The 23,349-nt window shown below is 38.9% G+C and overlaps 1 protein-coding gene across 2 annotated transcripts in view; it reads right to left on the bottom strand.

Moving 5' to 3' along the window:
• Window positions 1-1,818: 1,818 nt before the first annotated feature.
• Window positions 1,819-23,349, bottom strand: part of LOC109414992 (mitochondrial glutamate carrier 1) — a 35,807-nt gene continuing 14,276 nt past the window's right edge. For both annotated transcript variants that reach the window (XM_062851919.1, XM_062851920.1), the window contains exons 5-8: window positions 10,431-10,554; window positions 6,451-6,662; window positions 2,448-2,588; window positions 1,819-2,382 (exon numbers count right to left, since the gene is read on the bottom strand). In XM_062851919.1, the coding sequence (XP_062707903.1) occupies window positions 2,232-2,382; window positions 2,448-2,588; window positions 6,451-6,662; window positions 10,431-10,554 (628 nt within the window). In that variant the 3' untranslated portion in view covers window positions 1,819-2,231. The remainder of the gene's footprint in view (window positions 2,383-2,447; window positions 2,589-6,450; window positions 6,663-10,430; window positions 10,555-23,349) is intronic.

Genomic DNA, 23,349 nt, shown 5'->3' on the forward strand with positions numbered 1-23,349 from the left:
AACTACAAATCAACCCAAATTTTAGTTCTTTTGACGCAATCCCGCACCTCCATGGAATTACTCAAATTTGCGTCAAACAGCGATAGTGGTCACCAGGTAGTTTTCGTTTGATCGCTGCAAAATTCTCACCCAGTACCGTGTCATGCCCTAATACCGTGACCTTAAGGATGCTCTTCACTTCAAAGAGCCCTGTAAAAATCAATAATCCATGTTTCTTGATTTTTCAAACGCTACATTATTGCTTATTGTGTGTATTATGTATAATAAATATGATTAATGGAATTCCAAATGTTTAATCCATTGTTAAAATCAAAATAGTAAAACATAGCATTGTTCCTAATACCGTGTATGTGACCCGCAAACATTGGTGGTCCTTTGAATCATCACTATATCAATCATACTAAGTTCATACTTAAAAGAACCTGTGCGTCAAACGTTGCCTAGAGGTTTGTGCAATTGATTCATAAAGTAAAAAGTATCAATAATATGTTCAGTTTGCAAGTTTTAACCGAAACACGGTATTTGGAACACAAAAGGAACCATGCCCTAATACCGTGTATTGGTACTTTGCCCTCACATTCTGTAAATATTTTTAATCGCTTGTTTTTATAAATATGTGCCAAATTTATCACGCCTAACTTGAGCAGGTTTAATACGCTAATGATTGAACTAGTTACTCAGTTAAAAAAATAATACACTTAGTAAAATATTTGAGTTTTTTGTCAAATACACGGTATTAGGAGGCACACGGTATTAGGGCATGGCACGGTAGTAAGGCAGCACCCATTTATTACGTAACGCTAATATCGACATTTTTCGACCAAAACTCCAAGGGCACGTTGGTCCTCCGCACGTAGGGTCCATGTTTCGTGCCCATAGAGGACGACCGGTCTAATCAGCGTTTTGTAGATAGTTAATTTCGTGTTACGGCGAACTTTATTCGATCGTAGAGTTCTGCGGAGTCCAAAGTAAGCATGATTTCCTGCCACAATGCGTCACTGAATTTCTCTGCTGCTGTCGTTAGCGTCACCAGTGAGCCCAAGTACACGAATTCTTCAACCGCCTCGATTTCATCACCGTCGATATAAATTAGGGGTGGCGGGCGCTGTGATTCATCCCTGGAGCCCTTTGCCATCATGTACTTTGTCTTCGACACATTAATGACAATTCGATTCGCCTGGCTTCACTCTTTAGTCGGATGTACGTTTCCGCCATCTTCTCAAATAATATCAATATCATCAGCGAAACCAAGCAGCTGAACGGACTTCGTGAAAATCGTTCCACTCGTGTTTATCCCCGCTCTCCTTATTACACCCTCTAAAGCAAGCACGAAAGGCCATCACCTTGCCGTAACCCTCTGCGAGATTCGAAGGGACTCGAGAGTGTCCTGATACTCGAACTGCGCACATCACTCGATCCATCGTCGCCTTGATCAATCGTATCAGTTTATCCGGGAATCCGTATTCGTGCATAATCTGCCAATGCTGTTCTAAAAAAAAACGCTAGTACATAGGGTCAAATATTTGTCCAAAAACAAACAAAAAAAAAAGACACGGATACCGTCTTCAGCCAGAGGCTGTACATATGTACGCTTATACGCTTGGTGATGCACGGTCGCGAGCCTCCACAGATGTTCAAACATCTGGTTTGACTCGATAGAATCGTCATGTGTCTCATACATATTTTTATTCTTTAGTTCATTCGTTGTCAAATATTAGACCCTGTGTACTCGTAGCATTAGATAAAATTATAAAAAACTCAATCGGTCTTAGCAGTGCCTTCTGTATGATAAAAAATAAATGAAAACAAACAAAACAGTTGAAGCTTGCGATTACAATTTTATTGTCAGCATCAATCACGTTTATTAGGTTTGCAGGCACACATCTACATTGGACAAATAATACACATTGAATATTTCCTTTTAAGGAGGACTTTTACTAGTATTTTATACCTCGTAGTCAATTTCGTTGAAATACCAATACTTATGTTTAATTAAACAACAGTTCTACTTTCGACGTCACGTGGCCGTGCAATTTGTTTCATGATTTTAACACAGATCAACTTTTACATACAGTACAATTATTAAAATGCTGTTTCGGGAATATTTTTATACTTCGGATGGTTGGCAACGTCAGCAAATTTGTTTGTCCTGCATTTTACTAGCTAATTGACTTTAGCATTTTAGTTGCTTCAAATATTTTTTTCGGTACGATAAATTTACTGATATGGCTTTAAACTTTCGTCTGTTTAATTCCAAGAATGGATTCAGCTACACCTAAAAAGTACACCATCTGCGCAATACCGAACAACGGAGCTATAACAATCATACGGCAAAGTCCGCCTTTGAAAAATGCTTTGGGTCCTTCATTAACGAATGTTTTTCTAAAAGATAAAAATCGAATAATTAATGTTGACTTTTCTACTAACTCGATGCTGTTGCATATTACTTGATACAGTCAGCGACGCCATTGAATTGCATTTCACCTTCGGCCTTTTTGAGTGCTTGGAGTCGTGTTTTGACGACATCAAATGGATTCACAGCCAATGCTGCTAAAGATCCAGCAGCACACCCACTCAAGAAGGAACACCTGAAACGATCAAATTATAATGTAGGGTATGGTTGCCATCAGTAATCTCACGCTCCCATATTCATCCTATTCGAAAACAAGCGATTACGACACCGATTGATTCCGTTCTTTTTGTTTTCGTGGGTGCTCACTTCTAGCAAAAAATAAAAAAATAAGAAACAAAACAAACAGCGCTTCAATCCTTTGTTTTTCGTAGGATGAAATTGGGAGCCACATGCTTAACCCTTTATAAGGCAGTGGCAACTATATTGCCACCTACTGTTTGTATTTTTTTCTGTTTTATAACAATTTATTTCGAACTTTTTTTTGGTTTACGCAAAATTGGGATTACTAACAACGCCTGGTATTTTTTTGGTACTAAACTAAGCTTTAACAACAATTTGGGAGCCATTTGTAGTCTCAAAAATGGCTAAATTTAACCGCGTGAAGAAAATTAGCTCAAACTTATTGTAAAATAATAGATTTGGTAAATATTTTAAGAAATAGTCAAATTATGGGTTGACATGAGCTGAACTACACAGTTTAAATTATGGTTTAAGACCTAATCCACTCTAAAATGTCGTTTTCGGCTTTTTATCGATGTCGAAAGAAGAAAAGTACCCTAACCGGGCAGTGGCAAGAATATTGCCACCAGCGCTGGTGGCCTAAACGGGCAGTGGCAACTATATTGCCACCTCAAAAGCTCGTTTTTGGGGTAAACGGGCAGTGGCAACTATATTGCCACCAGCGTTTTTGGCCTGAACGGGCAGTGGCAACTATATTGCCACCTAGATTTTTGAGAGTTTCTTTCAAACAAAAATTGTTTTGTACATGTAATCATTTCCATAATAGTATGCGTTGACAACTCTTCTAGTTTTCTCGGCCTTATAAAGGGTTAAGAAGGGAACAAATACCCTATGTACTGTAGATATCCAACGAGGAATATAGGGTATCGCGCCACTTGGGCGGTGGCTTCTATATTCGTCTGTTTTCCACTATAACTTAGTCAATTTTGAACCAATAGACTTGAAATGTTGTACACGGGTAGGTACTATACCTATCTCATCACATTCCAAAAGTTGTGTCAATTGGTTCAAATTTGACTGAGTTATAGTGGAAAACAGACGAATATAGAAGCCACCGCCCAAGTAGCGCGATTCCCTATTAGGGTTAAAACCATTCCATCTATTTCGGGTGAAATTGACCACTTTTCAAAGTTTTTGGCTTCTAATTTTTGAACAGCTATTGATATACCTAGTCAAACTCAATGCTTTAAAACAAGTACGAACACGGTTTTCATCAGTCAAAGAGGTCGAAACTTTTACTGTAAATCATTTTATTGCAATAAATAGGTAGGGTTCTGGTTCCCTTATTAAGCATGTGGCTCCCATTTTCATCCTACGAAAAACAAAGGAATGAAGCGTTGTTTGTTTTGTTTCTTATTTTTGTATTTTTTGTTGGGAGTGAGCACGCATGAAATCAAAAAGAATGGAATCAATCGGTGCCGTAATCGCTTGTTTTCGAATAGGATGAATATGGGAGCGTGAGATTACTGATGGAACACATACCCTATCATTTGAAATAAGAAATCAAAAATTTTAGTTTCGGGGCGAAATTGTTCAGTAATGCCTTTGTAAGTGCTGAAAATATGTTTTCTACATGAATTAACCACCCCAGAATGCAAGGAGCTATGCAAAACATTTACAAGTTTAGTAAGTTTTTAATTATATAAGTTTAAAGTTTGATAAATCTAAACAAAAAACTCCTGAAAGTATGCGATTTCCAAACCGTCGTCACTTTAGGAAAAGTACAATTGTGTGCATACATTTCAATACCTATTTATATAAATTTTGATGACGGAATCGGGTTTAGCGAATCATTCAAATATTTATTCCATGTACGACACTGCTACGGTAATAAAAGTTTGAAAGTGTCTTTGAAGTTCGCCTAACACACAATTCGAAAAATATTGAATTTAATGCAGAAATATGTGACTAAATGGCTGTAAACTATGTAACTCATCATTCAATAACCCTTGAGCCAGATGATGGTCATTTTATACCAATTGTTTCAAATTCACAGCTTTATTTTTAACAAATGAGGAGGCCAAAATCAAAGGGGTGTAAGCAGAGATGCCAGATATACAGATTTTTCTGTATTATACAGATTTTTGACCTTCCATAAAGACAAGATACAGAGTACAGAAAAATACAGATTTTTGAAATGTGATACAGATTTCTATAGAAAGCATAAAATTTGAAGTTATTTTCAATGAATTCAATGAAAACTTTGTTAATTGCTGCTTAAACTTTGAAGAATTTATTAAAATTTGCACATTTTCACACATGTGTTAGAAAAATTTAAAATCGTCAAAAAGTAGTACATTTTTGTTAGTTTCTATTGAAATCTAGGACTCCCGGTGTCTGCTATACCCTCAAACACGGCGATACAGAAAAATCTGTATTGATACAGATTTTTGATGAAAATAATCTGGCATCTCTGGGTGTAAGTGACCATTTTGTCGATTTTGAGCTGATAAAATAAACAAAATCTTCAGGTTTTAAGCTTTCAGGAACTTTTTTAACATTATTTTTACGATGATTAGAAAAATTACAATAAATCGTAGAAAATTGTGTCGATTTTTAAACTCAATACATTTGTATGGGATGAAAAGTTGGTGAGAAACTTTAATTCTCATTTACTCGAAAGTGGGTTTTTGTCACTTACACCCCTTTGATTCTAACCCCCTCAAATAAAAATAGCCCTCATGTCGATCAATTTCACCCGAAATCACGGTACCATAGAATACTCGAAACCTAAACCCAAATGACTAGTTTTCCTGCATTGCAGTGACGACCAATTACCAATGCTTGTGAAACACAAAATAGATGAAATGAGGCCACAAAGAGAATGGGAACCTGTATAGCCGGAGCAGTAAATATGCAAACATTCAACAAGACCATGCTGAAGGTGAAGGTTTCGATTTTCGGTGAGTTCAGGATTTTTTGGGATGTTCTATTGGAGCTGCGCGAAAGAAAAAATGCTGGCTGCAAAGGATTTGCCTTATAGCTTCTATTCTTCCCGTTCAGTGTACCTAGTAGCAGTGCTGAAAATGTCATTTTGACATATCAAGATTCAATCCCCTACAGCGCATTTCAGAAGCTAAACCTGAAATTATGGTAGGTATATGAAAAACTTTTGCGGCTAGATCAGTTCGAAAAATGCCAATTGCTATTCATCATGAATATCATTTGGCATTTTTCGAAGATAGTCGATGACATTGACCCTAAATATTAAAGTGAGGGCGGTTTTTCCGTGACTTTCTTGTAGAACTGGGCTAGCCACATAAGTTTGTCAGGTTCAGCTTTTGAAATGCTTGCTAGAGGAGAGGAACCATCTCGGCAGGGGTCCTATTTTGGGCACTTTTCTGCTATAACTCAGCCAATTCTGAACCAATTGAACAATTTTTGGAACGCGATGAGATACGTATAGTATCTAGCCGTGAACAAAATTTCAAGTCAATTGGTTTGGAATTGATTGAGTTATAACAAAGAGTGCCAAAAATACTGGCCGCTGCCTAAGTGGTTCGCTACCCTATCTAAATTACAATTAGATAGGGTGACAAAGGGTATTATCGGCAGGTTTGTTCTCTTCGTCATGGGGGGTTTTTGTGGGCCGAATTGCCTGAAATTTGGACATGTAACTCAGCTTGCTTGGGAAGGATTTGAGGCCAACTCTGAGATCAACATGTTTCAAAAAACCACCCATGACGAAGAGAACAAAACTGCCGAAAATACGTAAGTTCCCCTATGTCGAAATGACATTTTCAACACTGCCTTGTAGTGATGTTTAAAATCTCAAAAAATATGACGACCATGCTTACCAAAACACCGCTTCTCCGGATCCATCCGCCTTCCGTGGACCGAGATCGTTGAGTGTTGCGAACAACGGGAAGTATACTACCGAAAACGATACGTCCCGCAGCATGGTGGCACCTGTACCCTTATATAGGCCAGTAATTCCTTTAGTTCTGATCAACTCAAGAGCAATCTGAGTTGCTGATGTTTTTGGTATAGTTTTTCCGGCTTCTTTGGCCTAGATTAAAAAAAACGTTAATTTGTTGTGCGTCTGTATAATTTGCTCACTAAAACAAATAAAAATGACAAGTAAGATGCATGTAGGGTATTTCAACCAATAGTGGACCCCTTAGTAGCTGAAATTTGTTTTGATCGTAAAAATAATATGATATCCTTTAAATTGTCTTTACCAATGTACAGTGGTCCACGAACCAGATTTACGAGATGCATTCAGCGCCTTCAAATGAATTTTTAGACAAATATGGTCTTCTACAAAGTTTTTTTTTTTATTTTTATTTTTTATTTTTTTATTTTTTTTTTTTTATGGGTTTTCAGTTGGAGCTGCGTGACAGCTTGATTGTCAAGGCTGAACCCGTTATTCAAATTTCATCTCTACCAAGACCAATGTTTAGACGGAATAGGCTATGTTGCCCAATTTAACACTAGTTTTTACATTGTGCCTAAGTAGTTTTAATCAAAATTTTGCATTTTCCCTCCCGTAGATGTATTAGTCATGTCTGTCTACCCTCAGTCATGTGAAGTATATGAAGCTATCAGAATAAATCTTTACCCGCGAAACCTGAAGCACCAGGAATGTTTATATCCTTGATATTACTTCTTGGAAATAACATAACACAAAATGCTGTCTATGTTGACAACTGTGCCTATGCTATCTCCAAGAAATATTATGTAAAATGTATAGTTGAATTAATTATGGTCAAATACCAATTGAAGACAACAACCATTACTGCGATAACACCTATGTTGGTAGCCACCTACAGCACTGGCGCCATCCCCAATGATAGACACTAGTTTTGAACATGTCATGCATGGGCTTCCAATGATACGAGAAACGAAAACAACCTAACTATTAAAACAGGGCCAATCCGTTCATTTGTCCTATCGGTCCTACCTAGATAAACCAAGTCATTTTCTCCCCGTAACCTAGAAATGTCAGCCTAGTCATACACAAGTAACGTCATTCAGCTTAGAAACAATCAGTTTTTGTCCAAAATGTCACGTCGAACGCATTGACGTCAATAAAGTGTTAAAGTATGGTCCACTGCACGAACTTGGGCCGGCCCGCTCACTCCCAAAGATAATTTGGCGTTTGAGCGGTGTCGTCACCGCTCAAACGTCAAACCATGTGTGAGAGCAAGCAGGCCAGTAGTATCGTGCAGTAATCCATTGTTCGCACGTTAGCTTCGAATCTATCAGCACTATTATGTGCTGTAACTTTCCTTCCTACTATTTGGTTGATTTTACCAGATTTATATAAAGAGTATATTACTGGATATCATCGTAATATTGAAAAAAAAAATAAATTTGTTTTGATAAAATTACTAATTTAAATATATTTAATTATTGTAAATTGCTCAAATTATTGTAAATTTAGTAGTAAATCAAAATCAACCAAAAAACGTGGGAAAGAAAGCCCACACAGCATTTTCAAGTCTACTGGCAAAAAAGTTTTCAAAACCTGTTACAAAACCAATAATATTTGTAGTAGGATTTGTAACGATCCTCAAAACCTTCTTAAATCCAACCAACTTGGAACTATTGCTTGGGTATAGAATCTATTGAGCCCCGGCGGTCCCTCCGTGTTTATCGAGCATGTCTGATGAATATGCAAAAACATATGATCAGCCATACTCCATCTGCAGCAGCCGGTTCGTGATGAACCGTTGGAGGCGCATTAAAGTGTTAAAAAGGTGATATGATTCACTAAAGAATACTACATTACAATAACCTTCACTTTAATACCGTCAAACCCTGCGAACTTGGCCAGGGCTGCGAACTTGGCCAGGGAATATGGTCTTCTACAAAGTTGTTCCTAAAAATAAGGCCCTCTTTCCAATGTACATGAGAATTAAGGTGGTCCATAATTTCAAAAAAAAAATGGAAACCAAACTTTTTTATTTGCAAGAATAACTATATACATTCATCGGGAAAGTTGTAGATCTATCAATTTCGAGCAAGTTTGCTGAAGACAGTTACATAGAAACTTTCTGCCAACAACTTTTTCAGTTTTGATTTTTTATCAAGGTCGCCCAAGAAACACTTCGCCCAAGAGCTTCGAAAAACGCGCATTTTCGTGCGCTGAGAATGTTGCTACGTCATTCCGTTCAAAAGATATTTTTGAATTTCTAGAAAAAATAGGCACTTTTCAAGTATTTTTTACTTGAGTTACAAACATAACACCCCTCTAATTTTTTGATATGTTTTATAACAACATTTCTTCTTTTTATTGCGGGCAAAAGATATTTTTTTATGTTTGCCCCAATCCGTCATATCACCTTTTCAAAAAACTATGAATTTAAGAAAAACACCTGTAACTATTGAACCAAAAGAGATAACGACCATCTCAGCGCACAAAACGACGCGTCTTCAAATGCTCTACAAGTGTTTCTTGGGCGACTTTGATGAAAAATCAAAACTGAAAAAGTTATTGCCAGAAAACCGGTTTTTCTTGAACCACCCTAAGCTTATTCAGAAAAATATCTCTAGATCGGTCAATTTTAAAGCTACATAAAACTGTCTTGAGCAAACTTGCTCGAAATTGATAGATCTACAACTTTTTTAAAGAATGTAGGGTGACAAAGGGTATTATCGGCAGGTTTGTTCTCTTCGTCATGGGGGGTTTTTGTGGGCCGAATTGCCTGAAATTTGGACATGTAACTCAGCTTGCTTGGGAAGGATTTGAGGCCAACTCTGAGATCAACATGTTTCAAAAAACCACCCATGACGAAGAAAACAAAACTGCCGAAAATACGTAAGTTCCCCTATAAAAAAATAAATGCAAATAAAAAAGTTTGGTTTCCAATTTCTTTGAAATTATGGACCACCCTAATTTTCATATACATTGGAAAGAGGGCCTTAATTTTAGGAACAACTTTGTAGAAGACCATATGTGTCTAAAAACTCATTTGAAGGCGCTGTATGCATCTTTCCTCGTAAATCTGTTTCGTGGGCCATTGTGCAATGGTTACACAGCAAGATCTATGTTTTTGCACACAAAAACCGAGCGAAAACACCTTATATTTACCATAAAATAATTATTTGAAATCTCTATCAAATTATCCTATAGTGGACCCCGCGGGGTCCACTATTGGGCTGTTGGGGTCCACTATTGGGTAGATCGTATTCTCTTACCATGTTGAATCGATGACAATAGTGGACCCACTTGGATTTAACCTATAGTGGACCCCCAGACTTGTTAATATTTATAAATTTGTTCAAATAATCAATTTTTGCCTATCTAGACTAGCTTCATCACATGGAACTGCTGTATAGGTACATAAACCATGGTCTCCCGGTTGAAGTTTACCGGTAGAAGCATATTTAAGCGGAAAATTTGAGAAAAATTGCAAGGGGTCCACTATAGGTTAAGGGTCCACTATTGGATAAAATACCCTTAGATGATAAAATAGTTTAAATGATTACTACCCAACTAACATGTTTGCTGTATAAGAGTTTATAAGAGCTTTCTTCCAAGAGCGTTTGCTTCATAAGCTTTTATACAGCTACTTTTGTTAGTAGGGTAGTGCCTTGTACCATTTGGGCAGGTGTGCCTATTGTGGGCACTTGCCGCTACTAAAACCTATTAATACCAATTCATTTAAATTTTTGTACCTACAGAGAGAAGATACTGTACGCATTTTATCGTGCTCCAAAAAATAAATTATTATCCAAAATAGATACACCTGCCCAAATTATGCAAGACCTTATTATTATTATTGAGTGACGCTTTTCGCCATGAGCCACGAGAATAGTAGTTTACACTTACTTGTGCGGCTAAACGCCCAGCGTCCTGCATTTGGATTTTCAAAAGCTCCATCGGTGTTGTGATTACAATTTGGCAAAGTCCAGCCAGACCTCCAGCAGCCATTTGACGAGTGATAGGTAGTTTTCTGTAAAAGAAATTGTGTGGGAAACAATCCGTTAGTTTTAGATTCATATGTAACATTACCAGCTAAAAAGTCTAAAAGTTAACTGAAGATGCAGAAAACAACGTTGAATCATCTGCACATCGTACGGCCCTAATAATTCTGATGATAAATACTACACTAGAGGCATGAAAATATCAACAATGTGTTTTCATACCAAAAATAACTTTTGAAACAATGTGTACCGTGGGGTGCCCTAATTTCGCGCTGGTTCAAATTTCGCTCACTGATAATATTTAGAGAACATAATCATAGAACTAATCGTTGCATTGTCCATATTTTACTTTAGATCAGGGTTTTTCAGACTTTTTATCTCGCGGTGCACTTTTTAGAATTAATCTGTTACGCGGTGCATCTTTTAAAAATTTTAATATCTAAAATTTGAAGTTTGTTAAAAATGTTAATATGTCAATTTTGATATTTTTCGCACGCCGGTATTGTTTATAAGTTTATAATCTAGCTTTCATTGAGAATATATATATATATATATATATATATATATATATATATATATATATATATACACTACCGTTCAAAAGTTTGGGGTCACCCCCTCAAAAACATGTCATTTTTTTAGGCCCATATCTCCGCCAATTTGCGTCCGATTTCAAAACACTAGGTTTCATTCAAAAGATAATAAGTCAAAGAAACTTTGAACATGTTCTAAAAAAAACTTTTTCAAAAAATTTTGTATGTAAACTTAACCCAAAGTTGCCAAATTTTCTAAAAAATGAATATAAACTTACGGCAGTGTCGCTGGAAGTTGGGTCGACCAAATTTTAAGATGAGAGCGGCAATATGACCCATTTTCTATTAGCTTTCAACTGCTTTTTACAGAACTTAGCTAAAAAATCTAGAAAAAAAGTTATTAAGTAAATTATTCCTTGATGACATCGACCAAAAGTTTGGGGTCACCCCTCAAAAAGGTGTATCGGCCAAAAGTTTGGGGTCACTATCGTAAAACATGGAAAAGTGATTTGTATATATATATATATATATATGTGTATGTATATGTATATATATATATGCGACTGCTTCAGGGGGGGCAATGCGCTCATGCGCTCTTCCGCTACTGTGCTCATGCGCTTCCGGTTGGAGACTGGCTTCCGGTTCACAGGCGCCCCGACGACCAAATTCCGGTGCTTCTTCGCGATAGACTCGGTATAGTCCCCGGCGATGGACCTAGCCTACTCCGACGGAGAAAAACCCCGGCGGTGGAAGTTCTCCCGATACCGATGTTTCTTTCCCGACCAGTAAGGTGCCGAAGTCGGTCCGGCGATTCCGGTTGGTGGTGGACTTCCGGTTCACCGGCGCTCCGACGACCAAAACCCGCTACGGACGACTCAGTCATGTCCCCGGCGATGTGTGCGTGTGTGTGTGTATGTGTGGGTATGTGTGTGTATGTGTGATATCCGATTTGGATTCTTTTAGTCGCAAATGAAAGCTTCTAGTAGAACCCTATTGAATTTTATTACGATCGGACATTTGGTTACCGAGATATCTTTCGAAGAGTACTTTGAAGTAATGTAGGTTAGCTTTTTGAGAGATTTTTTACATTTAGCATATTGATAAATATCTCAGCCGTCTGTCAACCAATTTGAGTTCTCTTGGCAGTAAATGAAAGCTACAACATCCTAGTAGAACGCTCTAAAATTTTATTTCGATTGGACATTTGGTTACTGAGATATCTTTCGAGGAGTACTTAGGAGTTATACAACTAAACTTTTTGAGATTTTTAACAAAGTGTATCATACTAAATATCTCAGCCGTGTGTCAAGCGATTTGAGCACCAAATGAAAGCTACAACATCCTAGTAGATTGCATAGAAATTTAATTAGGATTGGACATTTGGTTACAGAGATATCTTTCGAAGTGTACTTAGGATTTATTCAACTAAACTTTTTGAGATGTTTGACCAATGGATTAAATGCTTTGGCTGTTTTCCTACTCTCCGCATCGACCAATGAGGCGCTAGCTTCTATGCGCGAAAAATCGCTAAAAGTAAATCGCAAAAATATTGTATGGCGAATAGCATCTAAAGGCGTATTTCTCGAAGTGGAACACATTATTCGAAAAAATATTTTGTAGCGGTTGTGCACAATGATGACCGGTTTGGTGCCTATCAAATATTTTTTCGATGAAAGCTCTTCATTTCGAGAAATTCGAGTTTAGATGCTTTTCGCCATACAAAATAAAATGGATTTACTCCTGCTGACCAGCATTGAACGCACTCCCTGCCGGTAATCCATTGTATCATAATAAATATCTCAGCCGTCTGTCAACCGATTTGGGTTCTCTTAGCACCAAATGAAAGCTACAGTATCCTTGTAAAAGGCCCTGAAATTTTATTTCAATTGGACATCTGGTTACTGAGATATCTTTCGAAGAGTATTTCAATAAATTCCTTTTTTTATTATTATATTCGTTTGTTATCTTGCATGAGCTTTTGACCAGTCTATGGGAAATTATTGTTCAATCAATAATGCTGACCTCATATAAAGTGTATACTAGCAGGTTATCGTTTTCAATAAAATTATAAATAACAAATTACAAATAAACAGGAATTCTATAAAAACTAACAATATGTTAAATGAAAGCTGTGTATTGTGGGAAAAATGCAAGAACTGGACAGCCAAAATAACTAGCTAATTCCAAAACTGATTAGCATAGTAGATATATTATTTTTGTCCTTTTTACACCATAACCATGAATACCAAGTACTTCGGAGCTAATTTATTCGACTGATTAAGAGATATTAGACAAAGTGTATCTCGCTGATTTTCTTATTCATTTGTTAATCGATTCAAGATCTTTTGGCAGTTAACAAAAGATACAATATTCCAGAATATGTAAGCTATTTTTTAAATATTTCACGCAAGATTCTAGAAGGTGTCTGGCATTTCTGGTAGTTTAGTCCATGGTCCATGATTCTATTATGGGAACCAATCCACTAGATGCCAAATCCACAATATTTTCTAGAACTTTTGGTCCATCACACAAAATAAATATGTTATTTGTATTTAACAATAGTTTTAATAAGTGTAAGAAGGGTTCTGTTCACCAGGTGGATAAAATCGGGTTTTTTATTAGGTGAAAGCAGTTTTGAATACCTTTATTTTGTAATGGACTACCCGCTTTGCGCGCAGCCACAGTTGATCAGCAGGAGTAAATCAATTTAATTTTGTATGGCGAAATGCATCTAAACTTGAATTACTTGAAATACAAAGCATTTCCCGAAAAATTATTTGGTAGGCTTAATAGTGGTCACCATTGTGCACAACCACTACCAAATATTTTTTCGAATAATGTGTTCCACTTTGAAGAATTTGCCTTTAGATGGTATTCGCCATACAATATTTTTGCGATTTACTTTTAGCGATTTTTCGCGCATAGAAGCTAGCGCCACATTGGTCGATGCGGAGAGTAGGAAAACAGCCGATGTAGTTAATTCATTGGGCGATAAAAGCTTCGAATAGATGTTTGATTCCTTTTAAGTGTAGAATTGGCATTTAAGTTGAAATACACGTTAATATAAACCGGAGGCGAATGACATTTTGTTAAAACCTTTTTAATAAATAAATAAATAATAATAACGTTAATATAAACAAAAAAAAAATGTTTGATTCCTCATAAATCAGGGTACCGCGATTTCGGGTGAAATTGATCGGTGGGGTAAAATTGATCGATATGAGAGCCATTGATAGTTGTTAAAAATAACGCTTTAAACTTAAAACAATTTGTATAAAATGACCATCATCTGGTTCAAGTGCTATTGAATGATGAGTTTACATGTTTTACAGACAATGGCCCGTATGAATAATTATTAATACCTAAAATAAAAACATTTTAAAAAATAGTAACTACACGTGATTTGTAGTTACTTTGAAATATGATCCATTCCAAAATATTAGCTTTGATATGAATAAAATCATTAATGTTTGAACATTGTAGTAGATACTACTTTCGAAAATTTCGAAAATGTAGTAATTTTTGTTTTTGTTTTGATTGCTGATTCGTGGTTGCTCTTTGACCAAAAAGCTATCCCGAACAAATAAACTGTCGGGAAAAGATATTTTTCGCAGAGGTTTTCTAATGAATTAAATACTTTGGCTGTTTTCCTACTCTCCGCATCGACCAATGTGGCGCCAGTGTTGCGAAACTCATGCTCACGAGTAAAAAATACTCACTCACCTTACTCATTTGCGAGTAATGCTCACGCTGTGAGTTACTCGCGTATGAGTATACTCACGCGTGAGTTACTCATTTTACTCGCGGTGAGTTTAGTGAGTAAGTTATTTTTGTTGGTTTGAAATGATGTTTTCGTTTGTTCTGTACTGCAATGGTGATTATTTATATACAAGGCACAGTTTTCGAGGAAAGGTGGATCTGCTCGAGAGCTTTGGCACCATAGGCTAAAAACTCTTATTGTTTACCTACGCATGCAAAGTAATATCATCAATTAGGAAATCTCTATGTTTCACCACACTTTGTCAATGGTATAACTTTTTTCGCATACGTCGGGTCTTTTTACGGTATTCAATAAAGATGTTTGGCATATAGTTACCTACCTTCAAATTAAAAATGGTAGGGTCAATTACAGCATCTCCTTGGTCCAAACATTTAAAACTTTTTTTTCTGTATACATTTCTAGATTGAGTTTAAATAAGGGCGAAAGTAACATGAGAGAGTTCTCTTCATCGACTCTCTCTTCTGCAAATTAAAGTGTTAAGATGCAAATTCAATCGAACTTTTTACACTTACACGCTAAATTGCATCGCAACCTAGCGATTTGTGACCAAAAAGTTCAATTATACTTGCATCTTCTCACTTTAATTTGAAGAAGAGAGAGTCGATGAAGAGAACTCTCTCATGTTACTTTCGCCCTTATTTAAACTCAATCTAGATTTGATCGTTTTTTCCCATCTGGCTAGTTTCTATTACTGTGCAAAAATATAGGGCATAAAATGGACAAATAGTGGTTTCGCTTCAAAATTACTTGAGTAGGCAAGTAAGGAAAAAAAGTTTTACACTGGTAACGCCTCCCTTGTAAATCTAAAAGAACTGTAGTTTTTTCTGCGCGGAAAAATAGTCCGTTCTATTATTCAGTAAGGAAAAGTAACGTTTTTCCTCATACTAAACACTTGATCAGTTTGTAAGTTAAAATTTACAAAAAATAGTAAATTTACTTGAGTATTCAACTATCGAACATGAAACTTACACACTAAACGCATCCAGCAAAGCAAAAACCAGCAAAACGAATAGTTGATTTTTATGCAATTTTTTGCTAGAATCCGGTACAACTTTGTGCCCTATCAGCACAAATTGCTGGATGTTTCATAAAAAAGTGCTTAGACTTGATAGAATTGAATCAAAACTTTCTTGGAACTTATGGGTGACAAAAGGTACAAATTGCCAGGGCCCGTAGCGTAGTGGCTACACGTTCACTTCATAAGTGGATGGTCATGGGTTCGACCCCAGCCCGGCACTTGCAATTTTTCGTCAGTTGCTCTTCCCCCCGAGAGCAGCTGGCACGACCTGACCCTCTTCAGAGCATATGCTCCAACAGACCCGGACACCTGGATATCGGCTAACGGCAACTCATAATGGACCCCCAATCGGACTGGAAAAGGAACAAGAGCCATACATCAACATCCTCGTGCTCATCATTCTACCATGATAATGTAGAAAGTGAAAGCAGCGCAACGGAATTCAGTTCCATCTAATAGAATTATAATAGCATACATTTAGGAGCTGTACAGTGTAAGTACAGCTTCCAATTGGAATCGCTCACGCAGTGCCCTGGTGGACAAAAGAGCTGTGAATTAGGTAAAGTGATTGAAGAATGAAAAAAAAAGGAACAAATTCTGAAGGAATCCCATGAGCTTTTTCAAGTCTCAGATTTTTTTTTCATATAAAGTTGACCACCCCAATTATATGAGCCTCGGACCTAAAAGAAAAAAAAACTGCCGAGCAAATTACTACCAGTAACATGGCCAGTAATCACATCCAGGTAATCAATAAGCAGCTAAAATGACATTAATTCAGCACTATATGCGCCTTTGCAGCAGGTCTGCTGCTATCGAACTGTCAAATCCAAGGTCAAATCGGCTACCAATCGAGCACACCACACGATTCCGTAAAATTACTTTTTCTTAATTGCTATCTCTGCCAACCCCCTGAAGAAAGCGTTAGCTCTTGAAGCCGGCTCGAACGGGCTCGTTTACGAAATTTCAGTCTGCCTTTCAATCTGCTACGTGCGGAAGCGAACTTTGTCGTACGAATTATCGTGCATTTGAGAAACGATCGTTTACACATTTGTTCAATGCATTTAGTGTTCTTATTAAATTTACAAGACGCACAAACATGCAAATACATTTCGTCCATTTAAAACAACGCTGAACTCAATTATATGTGAATGTCACCCCTGCACTAACAGAAAAAATCACTGTTTTCAGCTTAATGCAACCGCCCATTCAAATCAGCACCACGTCCTGCACCAAATTTTTGGCTTCACGCCAGTTATATGTGGATGATAGCCATTTCAGGGGATTGATCTCTGTCTGCAAGAGGTTTGAGTTCAAACAAAAGCCCTCACGTTGAGCTGTTGGGCTCAAAGGGGACCTCTTCAGGACCGCCCTTAACGGAGCGCTTAGAACTACCAGTAAGATACAATTCACTAGAATAAAAAAAAAAACAATAGAATTATTGACAAGCAACCTTGTCTACTGATTCAATACATTCGCCCCAATAAAACATACCATTTTAGTGTTTGATAGGATTCCAAGCCTTTAGATAAATTTTAGCTTACCGTATGAATATGAGTAAAGCATACTCGTGAGTGAGTATTCATTTTTCATTTATTTAGTTAACATCAAATTCATGATAATACTGAATCAACAATTTGCCGCCATAATACTCGATTTGCAGCTGCAGCTCTCCAACGTCGGTCACGCCCAACACTCGCCAGATCACGCTCCACCTGGTCCGCCCATCGTGCTCTCTGCGCTCCACGCCTTCTTGTACCAACCGGATGGTTAGCAAACACCAACTTTGCAGGGTTGTTGTCCGGCATTCTTGCAACATGCCCTGCCCATCGTATCCTTCCGGCTTTGGCCACTTTCTGGATGCTGGGTTCGCCGTAAAGTGCAGCGAGCTCGTGGTTCATCCTTCTCCGCCACACACCGTTCTCCTGTACGCCGCCGAAGATCGTCCTTAGCACCCGTCGCTCGAAAACTCCGAGTGCTTGCATGTCCTCCTCGAGCATCGTCCACGTCTCGTGCCCGTAGAGAACCACCGGTCTTATTAACGTCTTGTACATGGTACATTTGGTGCGGGGGTGAATCTTTTTTGACCGCAGTTTCTTCTGGAGCCCATAGTAGGCACGACTTCCACTGATGATGCGCCTTCGTATTTCACGGCTCACGTTATTGTCAGCCGTTAGCAAGGAACCGAGGTAGACGAATTCTTCTACCACCTCGAAAGTATCCCCGTCTATCGTAACATTGCTGCCAAGGCTTGTCCTGTCTCGCTCAGTCCCACCTACCAGCATGTACTTTGTCTTAGCCGCATTCACCACCAGTCCGACCTTTGCTGCTTCACGTTTCAGGCGGGTGTACTGTTCTGCCACCGTTCCAAATGTTCTAGCAATAATATCCATGTCATCCGCAAAACAGACAAATTGGCTGGATTTCGTGAAGATCGTACCCCGGCTGTTGAGCCCGGCTCGTCGCATAACACCTTCCAGGGCAATGTTGAATAGTAGGCAGGAAAGTCCATCACCTTGTCGTAGTCCCCGTCGAGATTCAAATGAACTGGATAGTTCACCCGAAATCCTTACGCTGTTCTGCACACCGTCCATCGTTGCTCTTATCAGTCTAGTCAGCTTCCCGGGAAAGCTGTTCTCGTCCATAATTTTCCATAGCTCTGTGCGGTCGATACTGTCGTATGCCGCTTTGAAGTCGATGAACAGGTGATGCGTTGGGACCTGGTATTCACGGCATTTCTGGAGGATTTGCCGTACGGTGAAGATCTGGTCCGTTGTCGACCGGCCGTCGATGAAACCGGCTTGGTAACTTCCCACGAACTCATTTACTTTAGGTGAAAGACGACGGAAGATGATCTGGGATAGCACTTTATAGGCGGCATTCAAAATGGTGATCGCTCGAAAGTTCTCACACATTAACTTGTCGCCTTTCTTGTGGATGGGACAGATTATCCCTTCCTTCCACTCCTCCGGTAGCTGTTCGGTTTCCCAGATCTTGACTACTAACTGGTGCAGACAGGTGGCCAACTTTTCCGGGCCCATCTTGATGAGTTCTGCTGCGATACCGTCCTTACCAGCCGCTTTGTTGTTTTTGAGCTGGTGGATGGCATCCTTAACTTCCCTCAGCGTGGGAGTTGGTTCGTTCCCGTCCTCTGCTGCACCAACATAGTCATTTCCTCCGCTGCCTTGGTCCTCCGTGCCTACATTCTCTTCGCCATTCAGGTGCTCGTCGAAGTGCTGCTTCCACCTTTCGATCACCTCACGTTTGTCCGTCAGGAGGCTCCCATCCTTATCCCTGCAGATTTCGGCTTGCGGCACGTAGCCTTTGCGGGATGCGTTGAGCTTCTGGTAGAACTTCCGTGTTTCCTGTGAACGGCACAGCAGTTCCATTTCCTCGCACTCCGCTTCTTCCAGGCAGCGCTTTTTCTCCCGGAAGAGACGGGTCTGCTGCTTCCGCTTCTGTCTGTATCGCTCCACATTCTGTCGGGTTCCATGCTGCAGCATTACCGCCCGCGCTGCATCCTTCTCCTCCAGAACCGCTCTGCACTCCTCGTCGAACCAATCGTTTCGTCGACTCCGTTCTACATACCCGATAGTGCTCTCGGCTGCGTTGTTGATGGCTGCTTTGACTGTACTCCAGCAGTCCTCTAGAGGGGCCACATCGAGCACACCCTCGTCCGGCAACGCTGCCTCGAGATTCTGCGCGTATGCGGTGGCGACATCTGGTTGCTTCAGTCGCTCTAGATCGTACCGGGGCGGCCGCCGGTACTGTACATTGTTAATAACGGAGAGTTTTGGGCGCAGTTTAACCATCACCAGATAGTGATCAGAGTCGATATTAGCGCCACGATAGGTCCTGACGTCGATAATGTCGGAGAAGTGCCGTCCATCAATCAGAACGTGGTCGATTTGCGATTCCGTTTGTTGTGGTGATCTCCAGGTGTAACGATACGGGAGGCTGTGCTGGAAGAAGGTGCTACGAATGGCCATGTTCTTGGAGGCGGCGAAATCGATGAGGCGTAGGCCATTTTCGTTCGTCAGCTGGTGGGCGCTGAACTTTCCAATTGTCGGTCTGAATTCCTCCTCCTGGCCTACCTGAGCGTTTAGATCCCCTATGATGATCTTGACGTCGTGGTTTGGGCAGCTGTCGTACTCGCGTTCGAGCTGCGCGTAAAATGCGTCTTTGTCATCATCAGTGCTTCCGGAGTGAGGGCTGTGCACGTTTATTATGCTGATGTTGAAGAATCGGCCCTTGATCCTCAACCTGCACATTCTTTCGTCGATCGGCCACCAACCGATCACGCGCCTCTGCATGTCGCCCATCACTATAAAAGCTGTTCCCAGCTCACGTGTGTTGCCGCAACTCTGGTAGATGGTATGATTACCTCTAAACGTTCGCACCATAGATCCTGTCCAACACACCTCCTGCAGCGCTACGATTCCGAACCCGCGGTCCTTCAGTATATCGGCGAGTATGCGGGTGCTCCCGATGAAGTTGAGAGATCTGCAGTTCCACGTACCGAGCTTCCAATCGCAAGTCCCTTTTCGTCGCTGTGGTCGTCGCCATTGGTATCGGTTCGCATTCTTCTCTTGTTGATTTTCCGGTGCTAGTCTTTTTTACGGCTGGCTCGCAGGGCCTGACACCAACCCACTAACCCAGGGAGCTGGGCTTACCTTCCCGGAAGCTACGGGTTCTGCATTGGCATTTCCTCCAACTACAGTGCTAAATAGCTAGGCTCGAGCGCCAGTCTTCGCCGGGGGTGGTGTTTTTAATGGGCGCCCAGGAGATAATATTTTACCTGAGCTTCCACCCCCTCGTGAGTGAGTATCTGCACGTCAATACTCACGAGTGAGTGTGAGTTGTACAGCGCTTACTCAAATGTGAGTAATACTCACGATGAGTTTAAGGTGTACTGCTCATACTCACTCGTGAGTTTGACTAGTTGTGTGAGTACTCGCTCATTTCGCAACACTGTAGTGGCGCCAGCTTCTATGCGCGAAAAATCGCTAAAAGTAAATCGCAAAAATATTGTATGGCGAATAGCATCTAAAGGCATACTTCTCGAAGTGGAACACAATATTTGAAAAAAATATTTGGTAGCGGTTGTGCACAATGATGACCGGTTTGGTGCCACCCAAATATTTTTTCGGTAAAAGCTTTTCATTTCGAGAAATTCGAGTTTAGATGCTTTTCGCCATACAAAATAAAATTATTTAACTCCTGCTGACCAACATTGAACGCACTCCCTGCGGGTAATCCATTCACGCCTCATAAATAAGTTTAAAAAAATGAAAGAGTACAACCGACGCACATGGCGCCGCGGCGATCGTGAGGACACGCCAGTACCGAATAAAGCCTGTATCCGCAATAATCAGGACACTGAAATACAGCTGTAACTCTGTAATAGATACATTGAACTTGCTCAAATTCACCCTCATAACATCTTAAGATGTGTTCATTTCACCTACAAAATTCCATGTGAATCGATGCAGTACTTTTTGTCGTAGCAATGAAAGAGTAGAATGTGCGCCATTGAATTTTGTACAGACTCTAGTTTTGCTTGTCAGCGCTGTAACTTTCGAATTTGGCAAAGTAAATGGCTGACTTTTTGAACACAAAATTCTTAATCTAAATTCGTAGTTAGTTCGAAACTTGCGGTGTAGTAAATGTTTTGTTTACTTTTATTCATACCAATAATTGAAATGTTTACTACAAAATTGTTGTAAACTGTGGATTACTACTTTTTATTCATACGGGCCAGTCACATATTTCTATATAAAATTCAATATTATGCCTCTCAAGAAAAATCAGAATATGGCGATTATCTGCCTCTGGCTTCTGGTATTAGCGCGACAGTCACTAATCATAAAAGCGTCACCAGATTTAAAAGTATATAATTCCACTATATGGGGTTTGACAGCAAGAACACTCATTCCACTGAGCTACTCTTGCCGTTCGTCACAAATACATTCAAAAACATCTGTCACTTCGCGAAACCCACGTGCTTTTGTTTTTGGCGGGAACACTTTTTCTTTTGTTTTGCCTTGCGACTGTCATGCGGCGGTATGCCTTGCGAGCGTACGACCGCCGCAGGACTCTAATAAAAGATAAGCGCGACAATATTGTCCGAAACTGCGTGTTGGGCGAACTTTAAAGACTTTTTCAAACTTTTGTTACCGTAGTTGTATCGCACATGTAATGAATATTCGAATGAATGTTTCTAGCTGCCAAGTGTTCGCTAAACTCGATTTCGTCATCAAAGACTTTTTAAATTTTCAAATTTATGCATAAAACTCTACTTTTCGGAAGTAATCACATATATATAGTATGGAAATTGCATACTTTCAGACGTTTTCACGTTGTAACAGTTTTACTTAGCTATTCGCGTTCTGGGGTGGTTAATTCAGGTGGAAAAATATTTTCAGCACTTACAAAGGCATTTCGAAAATATTTTTTGATTTTTTAGTTCAAATGTTATTTATTACAATAAAACGATATGCAGTGAAAGTTTCAAACTCGTTGACTGATGAAACCTGTGGACGTACTTGTTTTAAATGATTGAGTTTAACCATATCGATAATTATTCAAAAATGACGCGCTAAAAACTGTGAAAGGTGATCAATTTCACCCGAAATCACGGTATCTATTTTGCGAGAATGGAGTAGGCAGTTTTTTTTATCAGGTTTCATTAAACAAATATGAAATCATTGAAGATTGTACAGAATGTAAAATTTTCCTATCGTTACTTTTCTGAGCTTTAAAAAAACAATTTCAGTGAAATTTAAGCAAAACTGTATAGTGAATCATTGACATCAGTTTCAAAGTGATTGGACACCGTTTTAATAAAAAGAAACAGTGTCTAAAAACAAATAGGATCATTTTTGGCAAAACTTTAAAATTATTTGTAGCAAACATTTTGGTAGAAACCCTGAAAAAAGTCAGGAATAAGTCCCAAAACATCTTTCTACAAAATTTCATGCATATTTTCATTAATTTATTAAGGGATCCATGAAAGAAATTTTTGATAAATTTAAATTCTTGATAAATTTATGACAAGATTTCTTAGCCACGTTCTTAGATTTTTTGTAATGATTTCAGCTAGAACGTCCCCAGTTTGAGAAAGCTTCAATAATTTTTAAAAGAATTTTGCAAAAAAATCTAAAAATTTTACCAAGAAACCCAATAAGTCCACTCGCAATTCTGCCAACAAATCCCCCGATTGGGCCTTCCCATGAAAACAAGGAGAAATTCTACCAAAACTCTACGGATGTTTACCTTTGTCAACAAAAACTTTTCAATTCGACAGTAGTTCAACTTAAAACTTATTGAGGAAATCGGTAAATTCCTTTATTCTGTAATTTTCCATAATGAGTCAAGAAAATCCCGCAGGGTTTTCAAAGATTTTTTTTTTGTAGATACCTTCCAAGTTTAAATTCCATCCAGAGTTGCATCTGTAGTTTTTAAGAATATGGATCAGAAATTTCAGGACATACTG

This window comes from Aedes albopictus, chromosome 2 (assembly GCF_035046485.1).
Source record: "Aedes albopictus strain Foshan chromosome 2, AalbF5, whole genome shotgun sequence".
Taxonomy (NCBI): Eukaryota; Metazoa; Arthropoda; class Insecta; order Diptera; family Culicidae; genus Aedes; species Aedes albopictus.